Source organism: Tupaia chinensis, unplaced genomic scaffold (assembly GCF_000334495.1).
Source record: "Tupaia chinensis unplaced genomic scaffold, TupChi_1.0 Scaffold145870_1, whole genome shotgun sequence".
Lineage (NCBI taxonomy): Eukaryota > Metazoa > Chordata > Mammalia > Scandentia > Tupaiidae > Tupaia > Tupaia belangeri.
Window position 1 is genome coordinate 4,519,840 of NW_006205727.1, and position 24,658 is coordinate 4,544,497.

Sequence of the window (24,658 nt, forward strand, 5' to 3'; positions counted from 1 at the left end):
GAACCGTGGTCAACTACATAGGAGTCCAGCAACATAGCCATTACGCTAACTGCTGGCCCCATGCATTTTTTAACTTCAAGAAAAACAGTTTTAGTTTTAATATATCAAAATAAAAAATGTTAAGATAAATTTGCTTAAAATTTAAAGGAAATAGGTAAGGATTCAGTTCAAATAGTAGTTAGATGCACCTATCTACAGTTCAAAGGAAGACAAACATCCTTAAATATGAAAATCAAAGCATCAAAGAAAATCAGTAATGTTTTATTCTAAAGTCAAAAGATTCTATTTCACTAGTTCAGACTCATGCAATTAGTATCTCTTCTATTGAATTTGCAGCGTTAACTATGGTTTGATCTTTCCATTTAAATCCTGGAAGTTACCATTCAACATTATTATTGATATTTCTGAACTTGTCCCTACCATTAAGTTGGACTTTTTATTGATCATTTCTTGTTCTCTTATTTCTGTCTGTCTTTAGTTTTCCTGTTACAACACTCCCTTCAACATTTCTTGAAGAGCTGGTCTGATATTGATAAATTCTTTCAGGTTTTGTTTATCTGAGAATTTTTCAGACTTTTCTTCTTATATGAAGGATAATCTTGCTGGATATAGTATTCTTGGTTGAAATTGTTTTTCACTTAACACTTTGAATATATTTTCCCATTCTTTCCTTGCTTACATTGTTTCTGATGAAAGGTCCAATGTTAGCCTATGGGATATCCTTTGAAAGTAACTTAATGTTTCGCTCTTACCAATTTTAGTATCTTGTCTCTGTCTGTGGTTTTGGTCAATCTGGTTATGATGTACCTTGGGGAAGATCTTCTTGGGTTGAATCTGTGTGGGGTCCTTTATTTCTTGGGTCTGATTTTGATTGCCTCTCTAGATTTGAAAAGTTTTCTTCCAGGATTTTATGAAACAGATTATTAATGCCCTTATTAGTTTCTTCATGTTCTGGGATACCAATGAGCCGTATGTTTGGGCATGTAATGGTATCTAGTGTTACTCATATTCTCATGGGGGGGGATTTTCTCAGTCTTTTTGGTGAATTTTTATAGGTCAGAGGTTCTATTTTCTACATCTGAGATTCTATCTTCTGCATGATCTAAATCACATGTTTTATTTAATATTTTTGCCACTTAAAAAAATATGCTAGAGGGCACCTGTACTTAACAGAGAGAGACAGAGAGAAAAAGAGGGAAAGTAAGAAAGCACCACCCTCCAGAGCAGGGGAAATGACCACACTGCAATCCCTTCTCCTCCATTCTCCTCTTGGAATTTTGAGCATGCATGCACACATGCTAGATCTGTTTTTCAAGACACCATGTCCAGGATTCAAACTGTGTAGCAGCCATGTGGATCCAGTCACCATAATTACTACACCACAAACTGGCCCATCACTTTCTATTTCTAATAAAATATGATACCTTTTGTGATTATTCCTTTCTCTTTTCCTTTCTTCATCAATAAATCTATTGATAAATCTTCATCAATAAATCCACAAATGGCAAGAGCAAGACTTAATAATCTTAACATTCTTCAGAGTTTCTAGCCAAGTGTCTTACACACTACAGACACTCAATAAATACTGAACTGAATTAAACAGTAGGAATCTTTTCCTTTGTTTGAAATCCTTGATAGGTTTTGTCCCGATTTCAGCAACTGAATTAAGTAGGTAAAGGGTCAAGAGAGGCTCTACTTGCAGGGTCTGGCAGCTCATGTTACTCTGATGTAACTGGATAAAAGAAATCTTTGCTGTAGAGGGAGAGAGGACATTTGCAGTTTTACCGAGTTGAAAATACTCTTGTCGTTAGAATCTTGAGAGGACACTTTTTGACTCAGTGGAATTACTCTATTGGCTTTTCAATAAGTGAGTGCTTCATTTAAGCTAGGACTTCATTTTTAGAAATGGGGGGTTGATTTTCACTTTGAAGTTTTAGTTCTAGAGTCTCTTAACGTTGTTGAGATGGGAACTCATTTAAGAGAGAAAATGTAAAATATATTTTGAAGCACGTATGAAGGAGAAAATATTCAAGCTAAATTGCTTGCAGTTTCTCATGTGACATTCCTTTCATACCACTCCACCAAAAATTAAAGCCATCTGTTTAGGCTGAAAGGCAATTTCATTTCTAGAGTGGCAAACCAGATAGTATCTGGAAATGGTTTAAAAATGACTTAGCAAAAGATTTTTAAAAATGGATTAGTGAAAATTATGAAACTCGTTCTAAAAACTAAACTGAGGAAAGTGGTTTAATGCCATTTTCTGTAGCTCTCTTATAAATTCTACATTATCACTGCTTTTTTAGTGCTTATTTAATATTGTCTGAATGAGGTTAATTGGTAGGCTTAAAATAAGCTTTTTTATGACACAACACACACACACACACACACACACAGTGCTTAAAGACTTGTTTGTGGTAAACTTGTAGAATAAGCAAATAGAATACAGGTTCATTTTCAGACATGTGTCACACTTATGTGCCCTTTGTTAAAATGGTGATGGGTGTTAAAAATTCAACTGAACATTAAAATTCAGTTCAATAAGCTGAGTTAACACCATCCCAACACACATAAAGGGTCTGGCATACAAATGCATTCCTAAATTCTCATGGCTCCCAGAAAAACTAAAAGTTGGCCTAATGATGTCAGAGTACAGGAAATCTACAAGACTTGTAACAGGAAAATGGCTGGAGCAAATGGTGAAAGCTTCCTTTTCATAGCAAATAAGAAAATACTAAACAGAACTAAAGGCATACGGAATTGCCAGTGCATTCCTGAAGAGGGAGACAGTAGGCTGGTGGTAGCACTGGAAAGAAATGAACCTTGCTAGTCATGCCATGTGAAAATACTGCCCTAGGAGTGAGCCTGGAATTAAGATCCTCAGCAGTCCTGTTTACCTATGTCAGGACCCAGTCAACTCTGGCTTATTACCCACAAAGCTTGTCTACTCTCACACTTATCTATGTGCACTTTTTCTACTGACACAAACTGATAAGAACCTGGAAATGTGGGTCAAATGCTGCAGGTGGGGAAGTCTCCAGCAACAAATAGCCAGGGCCTCTGACCCGGAATGATTCCAGAACAGTTCTATACAGCCAGTTAGGAGGGGCTGTGTTGATACAGGGACCTAGTGTGAAGGTCAGAAATGTGGAGGTAAAAGAAAGGCAGAGCCTTTAAAAATAAATAATTACATTCTCCCATGGCTTAGAAGTGCTTCACACTTTCCTTTGTAGGACTGATTGCTTAGGGCATGGGTGTTGGAAATACTGACAAATTACTGCTCCCCTGAAGTTCATGGTAATATCTGCCTGTTTCTGTATTTATATACACTCACAACAGTCGATCTGAAGGTAACAGATGTGAAAAGAATGATTTTACTATGATAAGATGAAATACAGTATTAGATAATGCTAGAAGTGATCTGTTTTTAAAGGCATGGCAGATGGAATTTGACCCTATGTGCTCATGACAAACCATTAGGATTATGTAGTTTTCTGTATTTTGTGGTGATATGTGGACTTTCTTGCATAAAGGGAAGCATAAACTGAAACGGTATTATACAGTCCCCAAAGAAGCTCCCTACTCCATGTAGTAACATTACAAGCAGTTACTATATGCCTTCCTGTATACCTTTTACTAAGAAGAAAAAAACTAACCCAAATGGAGAAAAGTAATAAATGAAAGAAAAACAAACCCTTGCCCTATTTTCCTGGGTTCTTAAGGAAGAGAGCCCTGTTATCATTTATTGAAAGATGAGAACACAAAATAATATAGAACTGACAGATTGTAATTCAGGTTGGGTTTTACTTGTTTTGTTATTTATACATGGAGATTTCAAAGCAGGTAAATAAAATAATTTTTCAAGAATCTCTGAATTCAAAGAAACCTATCAGAACCATGTTGTGACTGCATTTGACATTCTGGAAAATCTTGACTTCAAGTTAGAAGAGACAAACAAACAAAAGCATCACTATCTTCTATTACTTTGATGAAAAACTGTGAATTTTGCCTTAAAGGACTAATTGGTTGATTTGGCGTAAGGAAGTTGGACCCTATCTGTCACCATCTTTATGCCTCTATTGCATTCACAGAGGTTTGGTTCATTTAACTAGATCCTCGTCCAAACTAAATTCATGGCCAGCGAAAACAAGGGAAATAGCCTATGCTTTTGCTAGAAATGTGGTTTATGTATTTCCTAAAAAGGCAACATTCATTTGGAGACCATTTTTTCCTAGCAAACATTCCTGAGAGCTTCCTTGGTGCCAGTCCCTATTCACATCCCCAACCTCCGAGGTCTTAAATCTAGAGGGAAGGAGGTATTTGTGCAGATTTCAATCTAATATTGTAAAGATACTATGGGAATGTGTGCATAAGGTTTCATAAATGCTAATATTGAATGAAACTACATAATGAAGGATAACAGCTATTGTCATTGTATTTTGGTTCTCACAGTCACTTTTGATTCCAGTGGCATTAAATGTTTACAAACTATTGCTGTTCCACATGGTCAGATTTATATCAGGGCTTCTCACATACAGAGAAAGAATTTCTAAAGGGAAATCTGTTTTTTTTTTTTTTTTTTTTTTTAGAGGTTTTTGCTATAGGGCACGTGCGCTTGTCAGAAAGGCAGAGACAGAGAGACAGAAAGCAAAAACTCACCACCCGGGGAAATGGCCACGCTGCAATCCCTTCTCCTCCTTTCTCCTCTCAGGATCTTGGGCATGCATGCACATGCACCTGGCATGAGTTTAAGCCACCGGGTCCGGGACTCAAACCATGGTCAACTACAGGGGAGTCCAGCAACATAGCCATTATGCAACTGCTGGTCCCAAGGGAGATCTGTTTCAATGTTGAGACTAAAATGTTCATCAATAAATGAAAGGCTAATTTTTATTTCCCATTTTGTTGATTGTTGCCATCAGCATTATGCTATGACCAGTGCATTAGTTTACTCTCCCAGCTTGCTGGTGTTATGATGGCCAAGTCCATCAAACTCTTGAGACCATAGCTTGGAAACATTATATGAATATAAATAAAGGAATACAGAAGAACATAACAGACATCTTTCATTAAATGCTTTGATTCAACAATAATGCAAGTGCCTACTCTGTGCCAAGATTTAGTTAGTGATTGTTTTTTTTTGTTTTTGTTTTTTTTTTTTGCTATAGGGCGCGTGTGCTTGCCAGAGAGACAGAGAGAGACGGAGACAGAAAGCGAGAAATTACCCCCCAGGGGAGATGGCCATGCCACAATCCCTTCTCCTCCATTCTCCTCTCGGTATCTTGGGCACCCACGCACACGCGCCCAGTGTGAGTTTAAGCTAACCAGGTCCAAGACTCGAACCACGGTGGACTACATGGGAGTTAAGTGACATAGCCATTACACTAACTGCTGGTCCCTCTAGATAGTCTTTTCTTGGTGAAGCTGTTTGCTTAGAAATTTTACTCTATAGTATACCTTTTGTTTACAGCTGTCTTCTGCCTTGTACCCAAGACGAAGCTGATTTTAGGCCAATGCTATGTATATGTAATTTGAAATACTTCCATATATATTAGAGGCAAGATGTTATTTAAGAGTAAGATATTAGTCACCATAGTAACAAGTATCTGATTTCATGCACTCATGAAAAAGGAATGTGCCAAAATATATTTCTGTACACAAGCTGCATTTAAAGTGACCACAGTGTCATTACAGAGCAGTCCTCACACACTGGGCCCTGGATGGAACATTCTGTACAGGATGGTACTGGTTACTGTGTCGCTTATTTATTTTTCCCCTTAAAATGAATGAGTAAATTCAGTGTTTATGAAAAGAGAAGTGTTGGCAGGAAAATGAAGACCTGTGTTTATCCATAGGTGGTGGTTCATTTATGTGGCCCAAATCCTGACTCCCAGCCCTTTTCTGTGATCCCAGAACAAACTGACTGACGCCAATGGAAATGCCAGGAGGGGGTGATACTAGTCTGAGTCCGAGAGAGGGCAAGTGTCAGTTCTTTTAGCAGAGTTGGAAGCTAGAAAAGATATATGGGGGTAATACAGCAATTTTTAAAACAATTGTTCTAGTGTGTAATTTATTTAATTTGAATCTTCTCAGGAACCTTCAAGGCAACAGAATAAGTAAGGTGACTTTTGGATATTATTGCAGAACAACAAACTGAAAAAACAAATCTTCAAAATTGTAATAAAAATGCAATATGATTTAAAAGTTAATATGGTTTTGGCTTTCAAGTTTCAAAAGTTATATGCACTCCTACTTATTATTACTAATACATAAGACAGAGTTCCAGTTCCATTTTTTGAAATGAAGTTAAAATAAATTTCGCAATTTTGCCCCTACACTTATTCGTACTGATCTATCAGATCAAACAGGTTCTTCCATCAGGGCTTCAGGTACTTACTGGGAACAGGACAATGGGCACAGTTAGTGTTACTGCCACTAGAACCGCCAGGCGTACCATGAGAAGAGGGGTGTCAAATGTATATACTTTGCTGTAGGCATGAAGTAATTCATCTTCAACTTCCCCTGCAAAGAAGAAGAGAATGAGTCTATCTGTTGGGTCAAGTTGGCACTGGTTACTTTCATAACTTTTATGGAGGGAACACAGCACAGTGTAAAAACCTTAGGTCTGGAAATCCAGATCCCTCTGTTCTTATTTTATCTCTGAGTGTATTTGCTATGTAAACTTGGTTCGTGTGAACAAAAGGGTCCTGAAGTTTATAAAATTGTAGGAGTTAATAAAAGATTGCTAAGGAATTTCTTGACTTCATTTGCCTTATGATAAACTGGTCTCTGCTATGCAGAAGTATAAACCAGATGAGAGACTGAGGTGCTCTTGTGGAAGGGGATGAAGGTCCAAGCCCCACAAACCTGTCCCTCCCATACACCACTGCTCTCTGCCTCTGTGGGAGCCATCCCAACGCAGTCTCTTCAACCTCTGTGGAAACTACAGGACCAAGGATCTCTAGTGTTTTTTCAAGCTCAACAGTTAGGACTCCATCTTGACACTGAAACACATATTCTTAGTTTTTGGGTTTTTTTTCTTTTTTTTTTAAGTTTTTACTTATCTTATGAAACTCATTCAGTAGTATAAGAAACATGCAAGGAGAATTTAGTGTGATTGTAATTTACCAAGTCAATAAGAAAAAAGAAAATTTAAAAAGTTAGGGAGGTCTATATCTAACTAATAAATATACTAAAACATATACTATGTCAGCATGCTAGTTAGTATGAACATTTGCTATCAGGCCAGTGCTCGATTCCATGAACTTCGTCTATAGGGCTACACTTCATGAAAGAAATAACAAACCTATTGCTTTTGTGTAATCTTAGATGATCATAGAATGCATTTCCAGGGTGAAGGATGGGCTGTTATGTCCCTCCTTTTCTTAGGAAGCTATTCACTGTAACAGAATAGAGTGGGATAAACCGGAAATTTTACCTAATGCTCCAAGCTCCCAGAATTAAGTTGAATGGTAAATAAGAAGCAAATTCAAGTTCCAGGACTTTGTACTTTTTCTGCCATTTGCTTAGCAGGCAGTTAATTATGCTATTAAAAGAGCTTTTTTTCATGCAGTTGGATGCATTCTCATTGCTTGTAGCCTGAGATGGCTTAAGCAGTAGAGCCAAAAATAAATAATTTATTCCTGAAGGAAATAACTTAATTTGAGAAATATTTTTAATAAAATATGTGTGAATTCACATATTGTTGCAAGCTGTTAGCAGGGCCAGTTCAGGCCCCATTTCCTTAGGTCAAGTGTCAAAGCTAAAATAACATGTTGAGTGTCATCTCATACTCAAGATTGTGCTGCTTACAGAGGGTAATTAAAAGAATCATCCTTTCATAGGTTAAATGCAAATCTAGTTAGAATTTGCACAAAGAGAATGACTTTGACAGAGTGACTTACCATAGAAGGTTAGGTAACCAAAAAGGGCAGCCAGCAGGTACATGACAAGCATCCCTGTGATGGAAATATTTGACACTGCTTGCATCTTTCTCCGGGACCGACTGAAAAGAAAAATAACACCAAGCTTTGTCTTTTAAACTTATAGAAATATTATCTTTTAAAATTAAAATAAAAAATAATTAAAGAATGTATGTTTGTGTGGCTCATGATAAGCAGATATTTCTAGTAAATAAGATTATAGATTATTTAAATTCATCTTAGAGAGCTAAGGAGGATTCTTTTCCATTTTTCTTACACACTACTAATTCAGTCTTAGACACAATTATTTCCCTAGAAGAGAAGCAGTCTACTTCATGTCAGTAAGCTTGCCCATTGAATAATTAAGAATGTAATTAACATGAAGATCAAACTGGCTCCTAATGTAGACAGCTTTTGCATTTCATGGTGAGGTGAGTTTAATGAAAAAAGAACCTACTAGAATCAGCAAAGCACTATTGCCTGGAGTTCAGACTTTTAGAAGTCTGATACTATTATCTGCACAGGTTCTGAAAATCATTTTAGAGGGTGCCTAAATGCCTAAGGTCAACTGTAAAGCTTCTAGAGTAACGCTACATATGATTTTTTTTTTTGAGAGAGAGATTTTTGCTATAGGGCGTATGCTCTCATCAGAGAGACAGAGACACAGAAAGCAAGAAATCAATCCCTGGGGAATAGCCATGCCACAATCCCTTTTCCTCCATTCTCCTCTTCAGATTTTGGGCATGCACACAAATGCACCAGGCCTAAGTTTTAAGTCGCCGCATTCAGGACTCAAACTGCAGTCAACTACGTGGGAGTCCAGTGATGTAACTGTTTCACCATCTACTGGTCCCAAGTAATGCCACATATTAGTTTTGAAGTAAATCAAAGCCACCAAAATAATTGAAAGCATCCCAAAAGGTTTTTAATGAGGTAAATAAGAATTAATGGGGAAAGTTGTCACTATTACATGAGAATGCAGACTGAGTTATTAATGTCTGGGTTAGAGACATCGATGATGATTACGTGATTACCCTTAAGGGTAAAGAGGGAAGCACCATCGTGGTTCAGACCCACTTTGTTTCCAAGTAGAAGTCAACAATTTCAAAAGAAAGAGTATGAATGAATCATAGATCATCAGCTGGAAGAAACAAGATCTTTCTAACCAGGATCTCCATTGTACAGGTAAAACAATGAAGGCCAGATACCAGCATAATTCTTGTGGAGAACATCTTCTAGAAAGGATTAGGAACTGGTCACATGTAACATCAGTAATTTGGCAAGACTTTATATAACTTCTGGCTTTCATGGGTGTTTTCATTTTTAGTTCTGCTGACCCCACTTCTTCCCACTAAAATATAAATTTAAATTCCTCACACCTGCCAAAATCATGGCAACAACTGGCTCTTCCTCTGTTGGCCCTGAACTCCTTCCATGATCCTTAGAGAGGAAAGGCAGGAAAAGGAAGGAAGCATGTAAGGTAGCACAGTGCGTGAGGATTCATATGTTTTTGTTTAAGGCACGTTACAGATGAGTGGTACAACCTTCTCTGAAAAGAAAGCTATAAACCCAGTCTCTTCATGAAGCACCTTCAAACATATGAGCACATTTTCAAAGCAGATTAGAATGCTAAGATAATGGCTGCCTTACTCTTTAAGCTCACTGTAGATGGGAAGGACCTCAGGGTGGCATACGAAAGCAAAGGCTAGGATAGGAATTGCATAGGCCGTCTGAAAAACAAAGACAACACCACATGTTTAGCGTTCCAACATAGATGGCAAGTCCAGGCCATCTTAGTTTATGAAATAAAAATTCAGACACCACATATCTAGGTTCACTAGAGGTCTAGGCCTCTCACTTACCCGGGAATTGAATACAAAGTATTTGGGTTGACACTTGTCATCACTATGGGCTTCGTACTCTACACCACTGCCATGAAGAGAGCCCTTTGCCTGCTTCTCATCGAGCCCTGTGGGATTGCGGTGGGTATAATCCATCATGAAGTTCACACCGGTACTCTCAGAGTTATTAGGTAACGTCACCACATGCATCAGAAGCGTGTTGTTGAAAGTCAGATTTCCAGCACTGTGATCCAGAACAGGCAGAGGGCAGGGTATTTGAAATTTCTTGTAAATCACCTAGATTTACAGTGATTTAAGTAATAATAATAAAAAAAAAGTCAGCCTTTGGAGAAACAGTAATAAAGTAATCTATGCGTGTGGTTTATGGGTTGGGGGGTCAGAGGACTTGGCTAAGGATTTCTTTTAAGCTAATGAACCAATGAGATTCATGCTAGCCTCTGTTCTAAGGAAAGAGCTGGAACTATGATTGGCAGCCCTGCCCCTCAGTCAGCCAGACAGCAGTTTGCATTAATCCATTTCACACCTTTTTCATGCCCTTCATGAGAAAGAAAACATTTCCTTGCTATACTTCAAACCTTTTATTTCCTCAAACATGGGTCATCAAAAACCCTCTCCTCTCTGTTGCCTCTTTGGGGAAATATTTTATAAATTCTGACATCCATGATATTGCAGTAAGTTCCTCCTTTTCTTAGGGTCAGCAGAGAGAAGAGGATTTCTTCTTTGATTCTGTGGCTGCTTTTTCTTACTGGGTAGAATGGCTGATTCATGTGGATATGACTACAGCCTGCTCCTCTGTCTTCTGAGACTCTTCACTTCTTCCTCTCCCTTTCCAAATTCTGTGTTATCCTCATGTTCCTGCTTGAAGTGCTTCTTTTGTCTCATTATACACCCAGTGTGCTAGGAACATATCATTAGCAACAGCCCTGACATTCGAACTCAGCTATTTTTAAACTTGTGATTGCCCTTTTTCAATCCAAATTAGAATACAGGAAAATTTCTTGCAATGCAAGAACTATTTCATATTAGTGAAGTGCTTGAACTAAAATGAGGACATGCATTTAGGCACTAAAAGCACCTCATGCTCACCAAGCTATAAGGATCAGATCAACAAATCACTTACCACGCTGACAAAAAACACCATGCAGGTAAGAGAAAATCCACTGGTATAACCAAGGTAACCTAGAATCAGCAGAACAATTTAGGAAGGTGAATATGGCATCTTACCTATCGATTAGCATATGAAATAAAAATGTTTTCAGCTAGAAAATGACTTTACCTAAATTTTTAAGAAGAGAAAGTGGAAGAATAATTCCAACAGACACAAATATGACGAGGTAGTTGCCATTGAGGTACCATTCTCTAGAAGAGAGAGAGACAAGGCGTATTAGGATCGGAAAACACCAATCAGAATGAAGTCACTTGATGTTACCGAGAGAACATAAGACATACCCAGTATTTTCTTCAAGTCCCATGAATGCTCTGATTACTTCAGGTAGTTCATATTTAATGATAAAGAGGTAGCTTGACATTGCTAAAATGGAAAACATAATAGCTTAGTGATGGGCACAGCACTAAAGTCACATGTCCATAGTTAAAAAGTCATGGCATTTGAAACATCCATTCTTCTGAGTAAGATGAACATCTACTCTTTCAAACAGAAAGAAGAGCCACCATGTATTCTGCATTGCTTCTGAGTTCTTTTTAAACATAGATATTTGCCCCTCTAGCTATTGCACAGGTACCTTTGTGAACAGTATCAATGCTGATTCAGCCCCAAGGTTTTCCTTGCAGCCACAGTTTCAAGTTTCACCCTCATTATTTATCAATCATCAGGGCCCACAGTGAAAGTGCCTATTTTTGTGTATATAACTTGGGCAATGGTCTGACAACAAAGGGCAGAGGTCAGAAGAGAGGGAGTGGGCTCCTAGGTAGAGTAGGGTAGACTATACATCGCTCTGACTTCCACCACGTGGGTGCCAATCTAGTCCTCTGAGAGCTCCCTGACACAAGGTCTCAGAAAATGTCTTGTTGAAATTGGTTCTTCCTAGATCCATAAAAGAATACAAGAGATGATTGCTTCTCTTTTTTTGGTCAGTGGTGTTTTCCCCCCTCTACTCCCCTTTTGGTCAAATAAAAAATTATACAAATTAGCAAAATTTCTAGAGCATCTTGGTAGTGATTTATGAGCAATCATGACTGTTTAGAAAATGTTATGGAATCTCTAAATCTTCTCCCTGGAAAAAATAAATATGTATACATATGCATAACATGACAATTTTGCCTACAATTGTAAGGATTTATGCAACACCCTTTTCCCAAGTCCATTCATCCAGTGAAGCATCTTAATTTGTTATTTGACATATGGTTAAGAGACTCAATTAAAAATAAAACCGGCCAGCTTTACATAAAAATTTTGGATGCATGTTACATCTTTCTGATGAATTTTTGCTAACAGGTATTTAAGAGATATTTCTAAATTGTAAATTGGACTATTAAAAGTTTCAAAATATTTCCTTAACTTCAAATGAAAATAATAACAATTATAATAATTCTCTATGTTGTTTAGTTCTGTACATTGCTTCATTTGATCATCTGAAAAGCCTTGTGAGATGACAACAAAATGCATTCTCATTCTGCAGCTGAGATGTAAAGATTTTGAGAGGTTAAATGACATGTCCAAGATCACACAGCTTAAAAGGACAGACCACACCTAAAATGTAATCCCCTGACGTTTGGACCAGGGCTTCTTTGTTTTCAAAGTGAAATGATTTTTACTACACTTCAATGTGTCTTCTGTACATGTTATTTGATTAATCTTTACAAAGGCCTTGGCTAAAGTTAAATCTTATAGAGTACAAACAGGGGATATTTCTGATTAACTGACTTAGTGAGGTGCCCTTCCATTTTAGAGTTAGTAATTGCTGATTTTTAGTGATGTCACCACTGTTAATGTGTGTAGTCTCTAAGACTTCAATATGATCCAGACCTGTTTGGGCAAGGTCAACATAATTCTGCTAATGTTCAAACATCTGGGGTAAATGCTAAATTTTTAGGGGGTTGAGAACATTAAGCATTCTAAGCTGTTAAATACAGAAAAATAAGAGATTTCCCTTAGGCCGCTAATCATGCAGAGTAACCAAAAGTGAGAGTGCTCTCTGGGGTGGTATTATGAAATTTCAGCTCACTCCCTTCAAGCTGCATCGCTTACTGTGTGTGGCTTGACTGAGAGACTTCTTTATAGTTTATTCCATATTCAAAGTGTAATAGTGGCTACACTTGAGCAACAGATGATGCTGTTGCCACTCAGCTTGTTGAATTCCAGGACTAAATATGCTAGCGTCTGGTTATTTCAGTTGTCAAAACAAATAAATTACATCAGCTGTGAGGTAATCTTGTGAAATGCTTGATACTTTAAATCTTGATAAGGCTGAAAATTGGAACCAAATGTAAAGTAGTCTATGTGGTGGGATTTGAGAAGTTTAGATGCTTGTGGTCCAAACCCAGTAAAAGGAATGAGATAACCCTGATGTTTCTGCCAAATTCCAAGATTGTAATCTTAACATGAAAATATGGGCTGGTCCTATAACCCAGTGGTTAAGGGAACCAGATCCCACAGGGTTGGCCACAGTTTGAATCCTGACCCCAGCAGCTGAAAAATCACACTAGGTACATGCACTTGCCCAAATCCTGCCGAGATGGAGCATGCAGGAAAGGGACTTGTGGCATGATCATGTCCCATTGTGGGGGTGCATTCTCTTTAAATGATCTCACATACTCTATGGTGATAAAACAATATGTAAAAATATGAATAGAAAAATTAAATTGGTAAGATATGGCTGGATTTTATTTATTTGCTTATTAATTATCCATTGTAAAGGCCTGTATAGTTGAATAAAGGTTATAAAAGAAATTACTGCATTTCATAAATCCTAGATAATGCTAGTGAGTTTATTTATACTAAGGGGCTGTTTCCTTGCAATATCTCTGTGTAGTTCTATTTGCTGTAGCATTGTTTGTAAAAGTAAAAAACTGGAAATAATCCAACTGTTTCTCAATAAGGAGTCAGCAACAAATTTTAGTACATTTGTATGATGGAAAACTTGAAAGCCATTAAGAATAACATGCAAACCCATTCAAGGGATATTTTCAAATAAAAGAAACAAGCTACAAATCAGTATTATATTAATAAGATGATGCAATTTTAACAATGCTAATATATTTGTTAAATTAGACCCAGAGGAAAACCTGAGGTAGTTATTCTGAGGTGACTTACATAAAGTTTTCTTGGTAATATACATATTTATGTAATGCATTAGTTTTTCACAATTAGCATACATTTGTGTTGAAAATGCACACTAAAAACATAATCAGTGGGCCAGAGACATAAATACTGAAGCTGAGAAGCAGAGAGGAAGCAAGTGTTCTAGTAATGTACCATTTGTTACTTTATGTCACCCTCACAGCAACCTTGCGCAAGTGGAGTATTACTCTCCTTTATACAGATGGAAAAATTAGACTCTAAGGAATAAAGCAATTTTCCTAAGGTCACAGGTAGTGACAGAAACAGACTCAAACTCAGATGCATCAGATCCCAAAAGTTTATTCTTTACTCAAGAGTTTTTAAATATCTTAAGAAAAAGTAGCATACCAGTTCCACACAAACAGGGCCAACAGAAATTAGCACCTAACAGCCTAGAGAAGCAATGAGAGAGGGAGGGGGGAGAAGGGAAGAGAGAGACTGGAATGTGTGTGTATGTGTGTGTGTGTGTTTATTAGGGTTGGAGGACATCAAAGAACATTCAAAAAGAGAAAATAGCAAGTATTAAGAAGACATCAAGGATTTAAAAAATAATAAAATAATAACGTTGGGGAATTAATATTGTTTGCTATGGTTTGACAAAGGACATATAGGAGATAGTCCATGATAACAGAGAGACAGACAAATAGATATAGACACTTAGGGGCATTGGTAAGAAAGTAGGCAGAAAAATGTGATGAAGACCTTTGTGTCAGGCCAATTAGTTTAAATTTTACCTTGAAAATAATGAGGGCATGCTGAAGAATTTTATACACTGCAGAAACAAAAACTGATTTGAATTTGAGAAAACTTAAACTTTGAGTTAGAAATGAGAGTAGGAAAAACTCAGCATTATGGATGCTCAACCTGTAATACTATAAGATCATTAGAAATCAAGAAAGATTGTATCCTGTATTTTAATTCTAAAAATCACTTGGTTGGGTTATAGTAAAAAGCAATAATAAATCTGTCAAAAACTTTACTTTGGACATTAAAGAGCTATAAAGCAACTATTTGTCTATATTTAAAGTGTTTGCTCACTTCCATAAGAATTTTCTTTTTTTCTTTTTTTTTGGAGAGATTTTCACTATAGGGCGCATGCGCTCGCCAGACAGACAGAAAGAGACATAGAGACAGAAAGCGAGAAATCACCCCCCAGGGGGAATGGTCACGCCGCAATCCCTTCTCCTCCATTCTCCTCTCGGGATCTTGGGCACGCACGCACACGCACCCGGCATTGAGTTTTAAGCCACCGGGTCCAGGACGCGAACCGCAGTCGACTACATGGGAGTCCAGCGACATAGCCATTACGCTAACTGCTGGTTCCCATAAGAATTTTCTTATTTATTGAACATTCTATGGAAAGTTTAAGTGGTGTATTGAAAACTTACCTCCGATGTTCTGCATTGTAATAGAAACAAAAGCTCCAATTTTTCCAGGCCATCCAAATGCCTTTTCCCCTAATTTTTCATAAATTAAAGATCCTACAATCAATGATAAGATGACCTTGTTAAAAAGATTGTCTTACTGATGAAAATACTTCTCTAATATAATTCTACATTGAAATCTCAAATTTGTAAACAAACATAATATAGAAATTATGAGCCCAAGAGATGCAATTTCAGAAACCAGAAAGCAATATATTAAAATGTTCTCCAGACAAGAAGCATGGTTTTCTTCATTTAGCTGCTTGCAGCAAGTCAAAACTTGCTACATGCAAGTTATTTCTGTCACTACCCAAAATCTTTTTTTCTATTTGGTTTGAACCTGAGCCAGTTGACTTTTACTCCTGCCTCTCACCCAAGTTAACTAAAAATATTGAGAGACCATGGCACTGTGGCCAGGAGAAAATAAAATGAGAACGTAACACCAATCATCCAAAGATCCCAAAACTGCAGACCAAGATATGGAAATCCAAGCACAATGTCTTGGACTTAAGGGGTAGCATACCTCCTTCCTTGGCTGTCTTTAATAAAAGGTGAACTGAATAGAGTGACAATATTGCCACTGCAAGCAGCATGATTCTGGGGGGGAAAAGAGAGAGAGAAAGAGTAGAACATAAAGTTTCTATAATAATAAGACTTAATGTTAGATGCTACAATAAATGATTACATTGGCCTTTTCAGTCATTAACTTTCCCACAGTATGCGGATGTGGGGAAAGCTGAGAAAATTTTTTCAAAACTCCACAGATCTCTTTAATGCCATATGCCTGGAATCTGCCACATTTTACATACTTAACCTACCACCAGAGGACCTAAATATGTATTTTTAGTGTTATCCACTAAAAATAAGAATCTAGCTCATAACTTAGATGCTAAGTATATAACAAAATTAGCAAAATACTACATGCACTTACTCAGCATTTGGGTATTTGTGCATCATATTTGTATAACATACATATAACTATTTAGAATTGAATAGCTATTTGATAGCTTGACTAAGCCTTAATCTAAAATCTAGGAGTCCAGAAGCAAAAGCATGTAGAGTTTGAGCTGCAGAGTTTGCACTCCATTAGTACAGATCTTCTGCTCTAGATAGCAAGGTACTTTGTCAACCAGAAGGTCCGGCTATTACATGTGCAATAGAGAAAGCAGAGAATGGTAAGTACTGGTTTAGGAATTTTTTTTTGTATTTAAAAAGAGCCATTTCTGGTGTCAGGAACCTCTACATGTCTAAATGCATATATACTTTCTCTTTTCTTTTTTTTAAATAATTATTTTATTTAACTTTATATTTATTTATTTTAATTTGACCAGAGAGGGACAGAGCGAGCAAGAGAAAGAGAGAAAGTGAGAAAGCAAGCCACCATGTTTGGGACTTAAACTGCTGTCGGACATGTGGGAGTCCAGCGCCTTAACCACCATGCCACTTGCCAGCCTCCAATACATGTACGCTTACTTTATACAGATCATTATTTCTCCAAACTGAAGAATTAGAATACAAAAATAAGATTACAGATAAAATCATCTATATAATAAATAAACAATACTTTTATCTGAAATTTTTTAAAATTCTTTTTTTTAAATTTTATGTGAGGAGAATACAACTGATCTAATTATTTGGCAACTCCCAATGAAATCAATGCTACAAACATACATATGGGTGCTGGCCCCGTAACACAGCAATTAGGCCCCAGACATTGGGAATCGTATCCCACATGGCTGACCATGGTTTGAATTCCAGTCTGGAGGCTTGAAAAATTCACTAGGTGCATGTGTATTAGTGTCCAAATCCTTTTTTTTTTTTTTTTTTTTTGAGAGGTTTTTGCTATAGGGCGCGTGCGCTTGCCAGACAGACAGAGAGAGACAGGGAGACAGAAAGCGAGAAATCATCCCCCCAGGGGGGATAGCCATGCTGCAATCCCTTCTCCTCTACTCTCCTCTTGGGATCTTGGGCACACACGCACACGCGACCTGTGTGAGTTTAAGCCACCGGGTCTGAGACTTGAACCGCGGTCGACAATGTGGGAGTCCAGCGTCATAACCATTATGATAACTGCTGGTCCCAGTGCCCCAGATTCTTACAGGATAGATAAATGGAGGAAAAAGATTACAACATGACCATTATGCAATGGGGGAGGGTGCCTTCTTTCTGGCGAAAACGTGTACTCTGTGGCAATGAAAAACAAGAAAAGAAAAAAAATTTACGGACATAAAACTATATTGTGCTCTTATTTTCTAGAAAATATGCCTTCTAGAACTGTCTAATCAATAACTTATTCATATGTTTTATATGCCTTGTGATTTTACCTGTTTTTAAAGAATTATTTAATTCAGATTACATAATTTTATTAGTTGGTAAAATTATGAGCATTTTTTTCTTCTTAACATGGGCCTGCTTTGGCATAAAATACTAAAAGTAAAACCAATAAAATAATGTGTCACTTGTTATGAATTAAAGGAAATAGTTGAATCCATTATGTGCTACTTGGACACCCCATGATGTTTAGCAATTTAATTGCTCTGACTAAATTAATCTGCTAAATGTTTATAGGCTTAAAATGAGGCCTTGTTTTAAAAGTGAAATATTCTCCTCTCATGAAAATGATCTATGGTGTTAGGCTTGGAGGATGTATTTCCTCTTTCTATTCATCAGTGATCTATGATGACTTCCTAGTTAATTTTAATGGTATGTATAATTAATAAGAAGACAGTCTTTTTGTCTTATAGGTATGCACATTACGAAGCATACAAATGTATCAATACATCTCTAGTCATTAAGATTCAGATAATTAAAAGACTAGTTTATTTCTGGCTTATAAAATTAAAGTGGATATAAAAACCCATTAAGCTAAAGAATATTATACATAAAACAGTTCAAAGTATTTACGTAATATAAGTATTTATAGTCCTGATCTTAGCCCTCAAATAGTTGTGTGATTATCTAATCATGCATGATGTTCAGAACATAAATAGCATTTATTTATATAATATAAATGTTGCATTCTTAGACAGTTATTTAACTCTCTAGTATTGCATTTAGAATTAGGATCGGCATTTTCATTAATGCCTAACATTACACTTTGTTCTTATGAAGAATTCCAGTGCTGTCAGCTACAACTTGGAAAATAGAGGCTGTACATGAAACGCCATGAACACCTGTGTTTGTCTGTTACAGACAACGTGGTATCCATCCTGCGGCCAGCTGTGCCACACTGCTACCTTGAGGCAGCATTTGACCATGTTTGGTGAAAGTGCGTAGGTTTAGAAATACACTTTGGTCTCTCAGCAAATATTCCCTGTGCTGGGCATTGTGCTAGGCCTTGCGGCTAGTGCCATGTCATAAGTATAAACAGACATGGGCTCAGCTCTCTGGAGCTTTAGAGTCTACCATGGGAGAGACATTTCCTAAATGAATCAGAAAAATGCAGTAAAACATTAAAATTCTGGTGAATGTATAAGGTGATTCACCTGAGTCAGGGAGGTCAGGGAAGCTGGCACTAAGACTGAGTGGAGATGTGAGGATTTAATTAGATGGGGAAGAGAGGAAAGAAGTTGCCAAGATCATGTGGAAGGGCTGGTGGCAAGAGGGAACATGGCACCTTTGTGAGATTCAGAGTACAGTGTGCCTAGTAAGACATAGAGAATGAGACTTGAGATGGTACCAGAGCATGCAGGGCTCTCAGGCCTGGTTTGAGATTTTGATATTTTTTTCTAAGTGTGATATAATCAGATTTGTTTCTGGGAAAAAAGTTTTATTGACTACTAAACACCAAATTATTTTATGCATCTATTGAACAATAATTCATTTAAAAAATATTTCTCCTTGGGACTAGCAGATGACATAGCAGTTATGTTGCTAGACTTCCAAATAGCCAAACACAGTTCCAATCCTAGGCCCAGTGGCTTGAAAATCAGGCGGGGCACATGTGTATTGTGCCCAAGGTCCCAGTAAGAGAATGGAGGGGAAGGGATTGTGGCACGGCCATCCCTACTGAGGGATGATTTCTCACTTTCCCTCTCACTATCTCTGCCTCTGTCTCTCTCTGGTGAGTGCATATGCCCTAAGATAAAAACCTCTAATTTTTTTTTCTTTCTCATGTTTTTAAAGTATAATTTTTATTTATTCCATAAAAAACACATACATCAAGAGAGAGAAAGAGGCAGAGAGATAAACATCCCCAATAGAGTCCCTATGCTGTAATCCACCTCTCAGCTCAGCCAACCAGGATTCTGGGCACTGTATGTATGCCTGGTGTACACAGGGAGGTCTCAGGACACAAACTCAGGACCTTCTCAAATGGGTCCAGTACTGTTATTGCTGTGTCTCCATCAGAACTACTTTGTAAAATGGATCCTAGGGCCTGGCAGAACTGTCCTGCACTTTGACTGAGCACATACACTTTTTGCCATTTGATTAGGAATGGTTGGGTAAACAAGTACCCTGGTTAGACTGCTCTAACTATTCCTCAGGTTGCTACCTCATCTAAAACCAGGAGGAATTCACTGAGGCCTTCTCAGAGTGTTCTTTTTCACAAAGATCAAACTTAAGGTTGTTTATTCAAAGAGCCCCAGGCACCCGTGGACATTCTCACCAAAACCAGGAACATTCACTCACATGAAGAGTATAATTCCTGTGTTAGCCATGGCATAGGACAAACCCAAGATCCCGCTGCCCATGATGGCATTACTCAGGTTGAATGAAGACATTCCAAAGGAGGTGGTTCCTGGATGCTTGAAAAAATAAAGAAATAGAGAAGAAAGATGCATTATAAGCAAGCATTTGCCAAAGAGCAAACTTTTGGGGGGTTATTCTGACATTACTGGAGGAGATGATAATACAATGTCAAAGCTTAAGATATAATCACAGTGAGTAAAATCTGTTATTCAGCTTCAATAAAATTATAAAATTTTCAATGGAATGTAATGTTTGGTTTCAGCAGAGGTCTCCGTAAAAATAAAAAATACAGGTGGAGCAACATAAAGAAGGGAAAGCATGTAGGATTGCAGATTACATTTGGGTTAGAATGATTTCTCAAAAAAACAAATAAATTTCATAAATGATTTATGTAGCCATATGGTGAACAGGAAAAACAAGTCCTTCTTCCAGTAAGGGCCTGAATAAACAGAGAATGTGCTGATCAAGGCTTGGAAAATTTCAGTCACATTATTTTCCCACAGATTCTGAGGTAGATCAGACATCCTCGGTCCTGTTTACTGCTTGAAAGGATAGACTCACTTACATGTTCATCGTCGTAATCTGCCAGCTTTTTTTCCCCAAAAAATCCATTTGTCAGGAATTTTTGACTTTCAGCATCTTCATTAGCAAATTGACTGAACACACATACACACACAAAAGGAAAATAAGAAAGCAAAAACATCTAAATAAAAGCTTCACATTATATTTATGTTTCAGGTGATATAAGTAACTAAATTAGGTGAAGAAAAATAAGACACCTAAAATGTTTTTTTCTCTTCTTTTTCATGAGCATTCCCTCCAGACCAACAACTGGGCTCTATCTATGAATAGACTTTGGGAGGGAAGGAGGATGTGATGAAGGAAGAAAATATTATTTTTAGTTGAAAAAAATTTTCATGCCACATTTCTTTTTTCCCACATTAACTAGGCCAGAAAGAAACTAATTAGAATTAATTTTGTTCCCAAAGGAGCCCTTCTAAAGAAGGGGACAGAGTTAGGATTCTGTTTTCTGAATGACTAAAACAATGGAGTCAGATGATTTTATTAATTCAACAAATATGTATTACATTCCTAGGCACTGTGCTCATCATCTCCTACAGGGCTCAAAATACCCCTACAAAAGAACATTCATGCCCTACTCTAAAGAGTAGGCAACTGTGGCTCAGAAAAGAGGAATGGTATGCCCACCATGGCCAGCCTCAGGTCTATGGTCTTTCAGGACATCATGCAGTCCTAGGTCCCAAGCAGGGCCCTGTATCTGATATTTTCCTCTTTTTCTTTTTTCTTTTTTTTCCTCCATAGGTTTATACATGTAACCCTTGTTGGAAAGCAGTTAAATGGAATCTTTGAGTTGTGTTTGGGGTTTTATGTGTGTGTTTCAATTACCCTGAAAAGGTACCTAGGTTATTATTAGATAATGGATGAAACAAAAATTTATTAAACAAACACAATGAATTGGAAGAAGAGTTAAGAGGAAAATGATGTGAAATGTCACTATCCACAGAACACTGCGATTATGGTCTTCTTGGCCATAGCTGGAAGCTTCACTATTGGTCACAGGACCCCTTCTTACTGTGCTGGTCAGCACCAGCAGTTATATGCCAGCGATTTTAAGACAATGGATCTAGGAACAGCCACATTTCTGAAAGGCTTAACCAAAGAGGCCAGCTGCCGTGATAACATGTTTACATACAAAATATCATAAAGGCTTTTTGTTGTTGTTTTGCTTGACTATGAATACTTCTTGAAAGTGTTTCGTAGGGCCCAGCAGGTGGCATGGTGATTAAGGTGCTGGGCTCCCACATAATCAGCTGTGATTTGAGTCCCCTGACCAGTGGCTTGAAAATCATGCTGCGTACATGTGCACGTGTGCCCCAAATCCCAAGAGGAGAACAGAGGAGAAGGGATTGTGGCCATTCCCCTCGGAAGAGTGATTTCTCACTTTCCCTCTCACTGTCTATGTCCTACAAGAGCATGTGCCCTATGGCAAAAATTAAAAAAAAAAAAAAGGATTGTCTAAAAATGAGACACATGGTCATTTTTAGAGCATTTCTTACATGAAAGAGTAAGATACAATAATTGGAGAGTGTTTTATTTTAAATAATCCTTGGAAGTAAAGTGGAAAATTATTATAAAAGGTCTGTATTAATTATTTTTATAATAGAAGCAAATCCTGAAAATAATCCTGTGAAAAACAGATTATTTTCAACAGGAATGACAGGGTTACTTTTTAAGAATGGACACAAACATAAGCATGGATAAAACCAGGAGAATAAAATTACTAAGTTTTTTATGCTTTTCTAGAACTCAAGGAGTAAATAGCACTAAGTGTAAAAGTTGAGGACATTCCTTGGCTTCCCCATATTGCATAGGAAGCATAATAATGTCCTTCATACACTTCCTTATTCCCCTGCCACTTTTTCGTGACTTACTTTAATAGTGTGCAGTTAATACATGTGCTATGTGAAGACTGGTACATGATGTTCATAGTTTTAAAAAGAGACTATAAGATAAAATAAAACCTAAAATTGGCCCAAGAGCTATGAAAACAAAATTGTTACCAGGAATGTATGATACTCTGTTTTATACTTCAATCAATAAACTAGAATCTCTATTTGATGAGTAGTTTTTAAAATTTGGAATTTGAAAGTAAACAGATTTTCTTTTTTTGAGGCATTTGCAATTTCTTATTTTGGCGTGAGATGAGTTGTAGTCATAAAACATGCCAAGATTATATAAAATACATGAGAAATGTCCCTAGTGAGCTAAATATTTTGATAACAAACCCAGCATGTATTGAAAACATAAGTATAATGATCTCAAATAAATGAATTATGTTGAATTTCTCAAAAATTTACATTTAAGGTTCATTCTAAATCAAACATAGCAAAACCCTATCTTTTTAAAATGTGAAATGACAACCCATGTATAAGCTAGGAATTAAAAGCTAAATTGCTGTGAGTGATCTAGAACACAACATATAGAAGCATTACTGTTCTTCGAGGACCAAATGGAAAGGAGGATGTGATGCCCTTTCTTGGGATGGTCTCTCCATCAGCTCAGTTGATCTGTGCAGAGTTCATACTTGTGTGCACCCCTCTCAGATACAAAAGAAGCTTCAGATTAGGATAGATTTACGAAGGGTGATTACATGAAGGAGAAAGAGCAAACACTTATTTAATATTATGTATATTCTAGGCACTCATTTAATCCTTTGCAAAGTAGATATTGGGGGCTAGGCAGTGGCACAGAGGTAATGCAATACTTTGTGAGGCTGACCTACATAGGAATGCTCTAAGTTCACATCTGGAGATCTCCCTGAACATGCCAGATGTACCCATGACCATGATCCAGGGCTAGCTGAAGCTGGGAGTGGATCCCATATGCTCATGGAAAAAATAATTACATAAACTTAAAAAAAAAAGTAGATACAGGTTTGCCATTCTCCACTTTCCACTGAAGCTCAGCAAAGATAAATATTTTCTCCAAAATCAGGCAACTACTCTTCAAACTCCAAAGCCCTGTGTTCTAACACATCACGTTGCCTCAAGAGTCACCCGATTTGAAATGCCATGATCTACATCTCAGTGCCCTCTCTAGTCCAACAGCTGTAAAGTTCATTACAATGGGCTACTTGGAGGAAGAATAGTGCTTCCTCCTGATGGGGTTTTCTGGACATTGTGAATGAAATGAGAAGTCCTTGTTTGGGGATGATATTCTCTACTTCAGATCTATATTTGGTCAAAAATGCTCTTCTGAGCACATTTATCATAAACAATTTGTGGGGAGTAAATTTATTTATCAAATGACTATTTTACACTTATTATGTACCACACAGTGTGATGTGTGGTGAGACTCACCTATTGCAGTGGCATGACTAAGGTCTCAGTACAGAGAGAGTACACAAAGAAGAGTGGTCGCTTCTACCTAGGGGAGTAGAGGCATTTGGAGAAGGATTCATAGAAGAGCTGACACTGAGCTGATTCTTAAAGGATGAAAAGAGTCAATAGAGGAAAAGGGGAAGCAAGAGGGTGATTTCAAGCAGATGAAGCAGAATGAGTAAGGTAAGAGGGCCTAAAAAGGGAGTATAGCAAGAGATCAGACAGGAGAGATAGGTCTGGGACAGATTATGAAGAGACTTATATGCCAAACAATGTATAGTCTCATCTTTATCTTACAGTTAATCGGGAGTCATAAAAAGGCCTTTGTCACGGGTGAAGCATGATTCAATCTGCAGTTGTAAACAATGACTCTTCCAGGAGTATGGAAGGCTAGATGGAAGAGAGCAAAAGGTAAGGCAGTGAGACAAATTAGGACTATTAAATAGACACACGAAAGGATGAAGGCCTGAAGCAAGATGGCAATAGCAGATGGTAAACCTGGAACATAATGAAGTTGAACCAACTGGACATAATTGGCCATTGCATGTGTAGGTTAGGG

The 24,658-nt window shown here is 37.4% G+C and overlaps 1 protein-coding gene across 8 annotated transcripts in view; it reads right to left on the reverse strand.

Annotated features, from left to right (window-relative positions):
- The window catches only part of SLC38A4 (solute carrier family 38 member 4), an 83,247-nt gene that overhangs the window by 7,266 nt on the left and 51,323 nt on the right, over window positions 1-24,658 (reverse strand). For all 8 annotated transcript variants that reach the window (XM_006168568.3, XM_006168567.3, XM_014584194.2 and 5 more), the window contains 11 exons: window positions 20,763-20,853; window positions 20,138-20,253; window positions 16,029-16,102; window positions 15,470-15,562; window positions 11,231-11,312; window positions 11,058-11,140; window positions 10,902-10,960; window positions 9,782-10,057; window positions 9,570-9,649; window positions 7,902-8,002; window positions 6,395-6,519 (listed from right to left, as the gene is read on the reverse strand). In XM_006168568.3, the coding sequence (XP_006168630.1) occupies window positions 6,395-6,519; window positions 7,902-8,002; window positions 9,570-9,649; window positions 9,782-10,057; window positions 10,902-10,960; window positions 11,058-11,140; window positions 11,231-11,312; window positions 15,470-15,562; window positions 16,029-16,102; window positions 20,138-20,253; window positions 20,763-20,853 (1,180 nt within the window). The remainder of the gene's footprint in view (window positions 1-6,394; window positions 6,520-7,901; window positions 8,003-9,569; window positions 9,650-9,781; window positions 10,058-10,901; window positions 10,961-11,057; window positions 11,141-11,230; window positions 11,313-15,469; window positions 15,563-16,028; window positions 16,103-20,137; window positions 20,254-20,762; window positions 20,854-24,658) is intronic.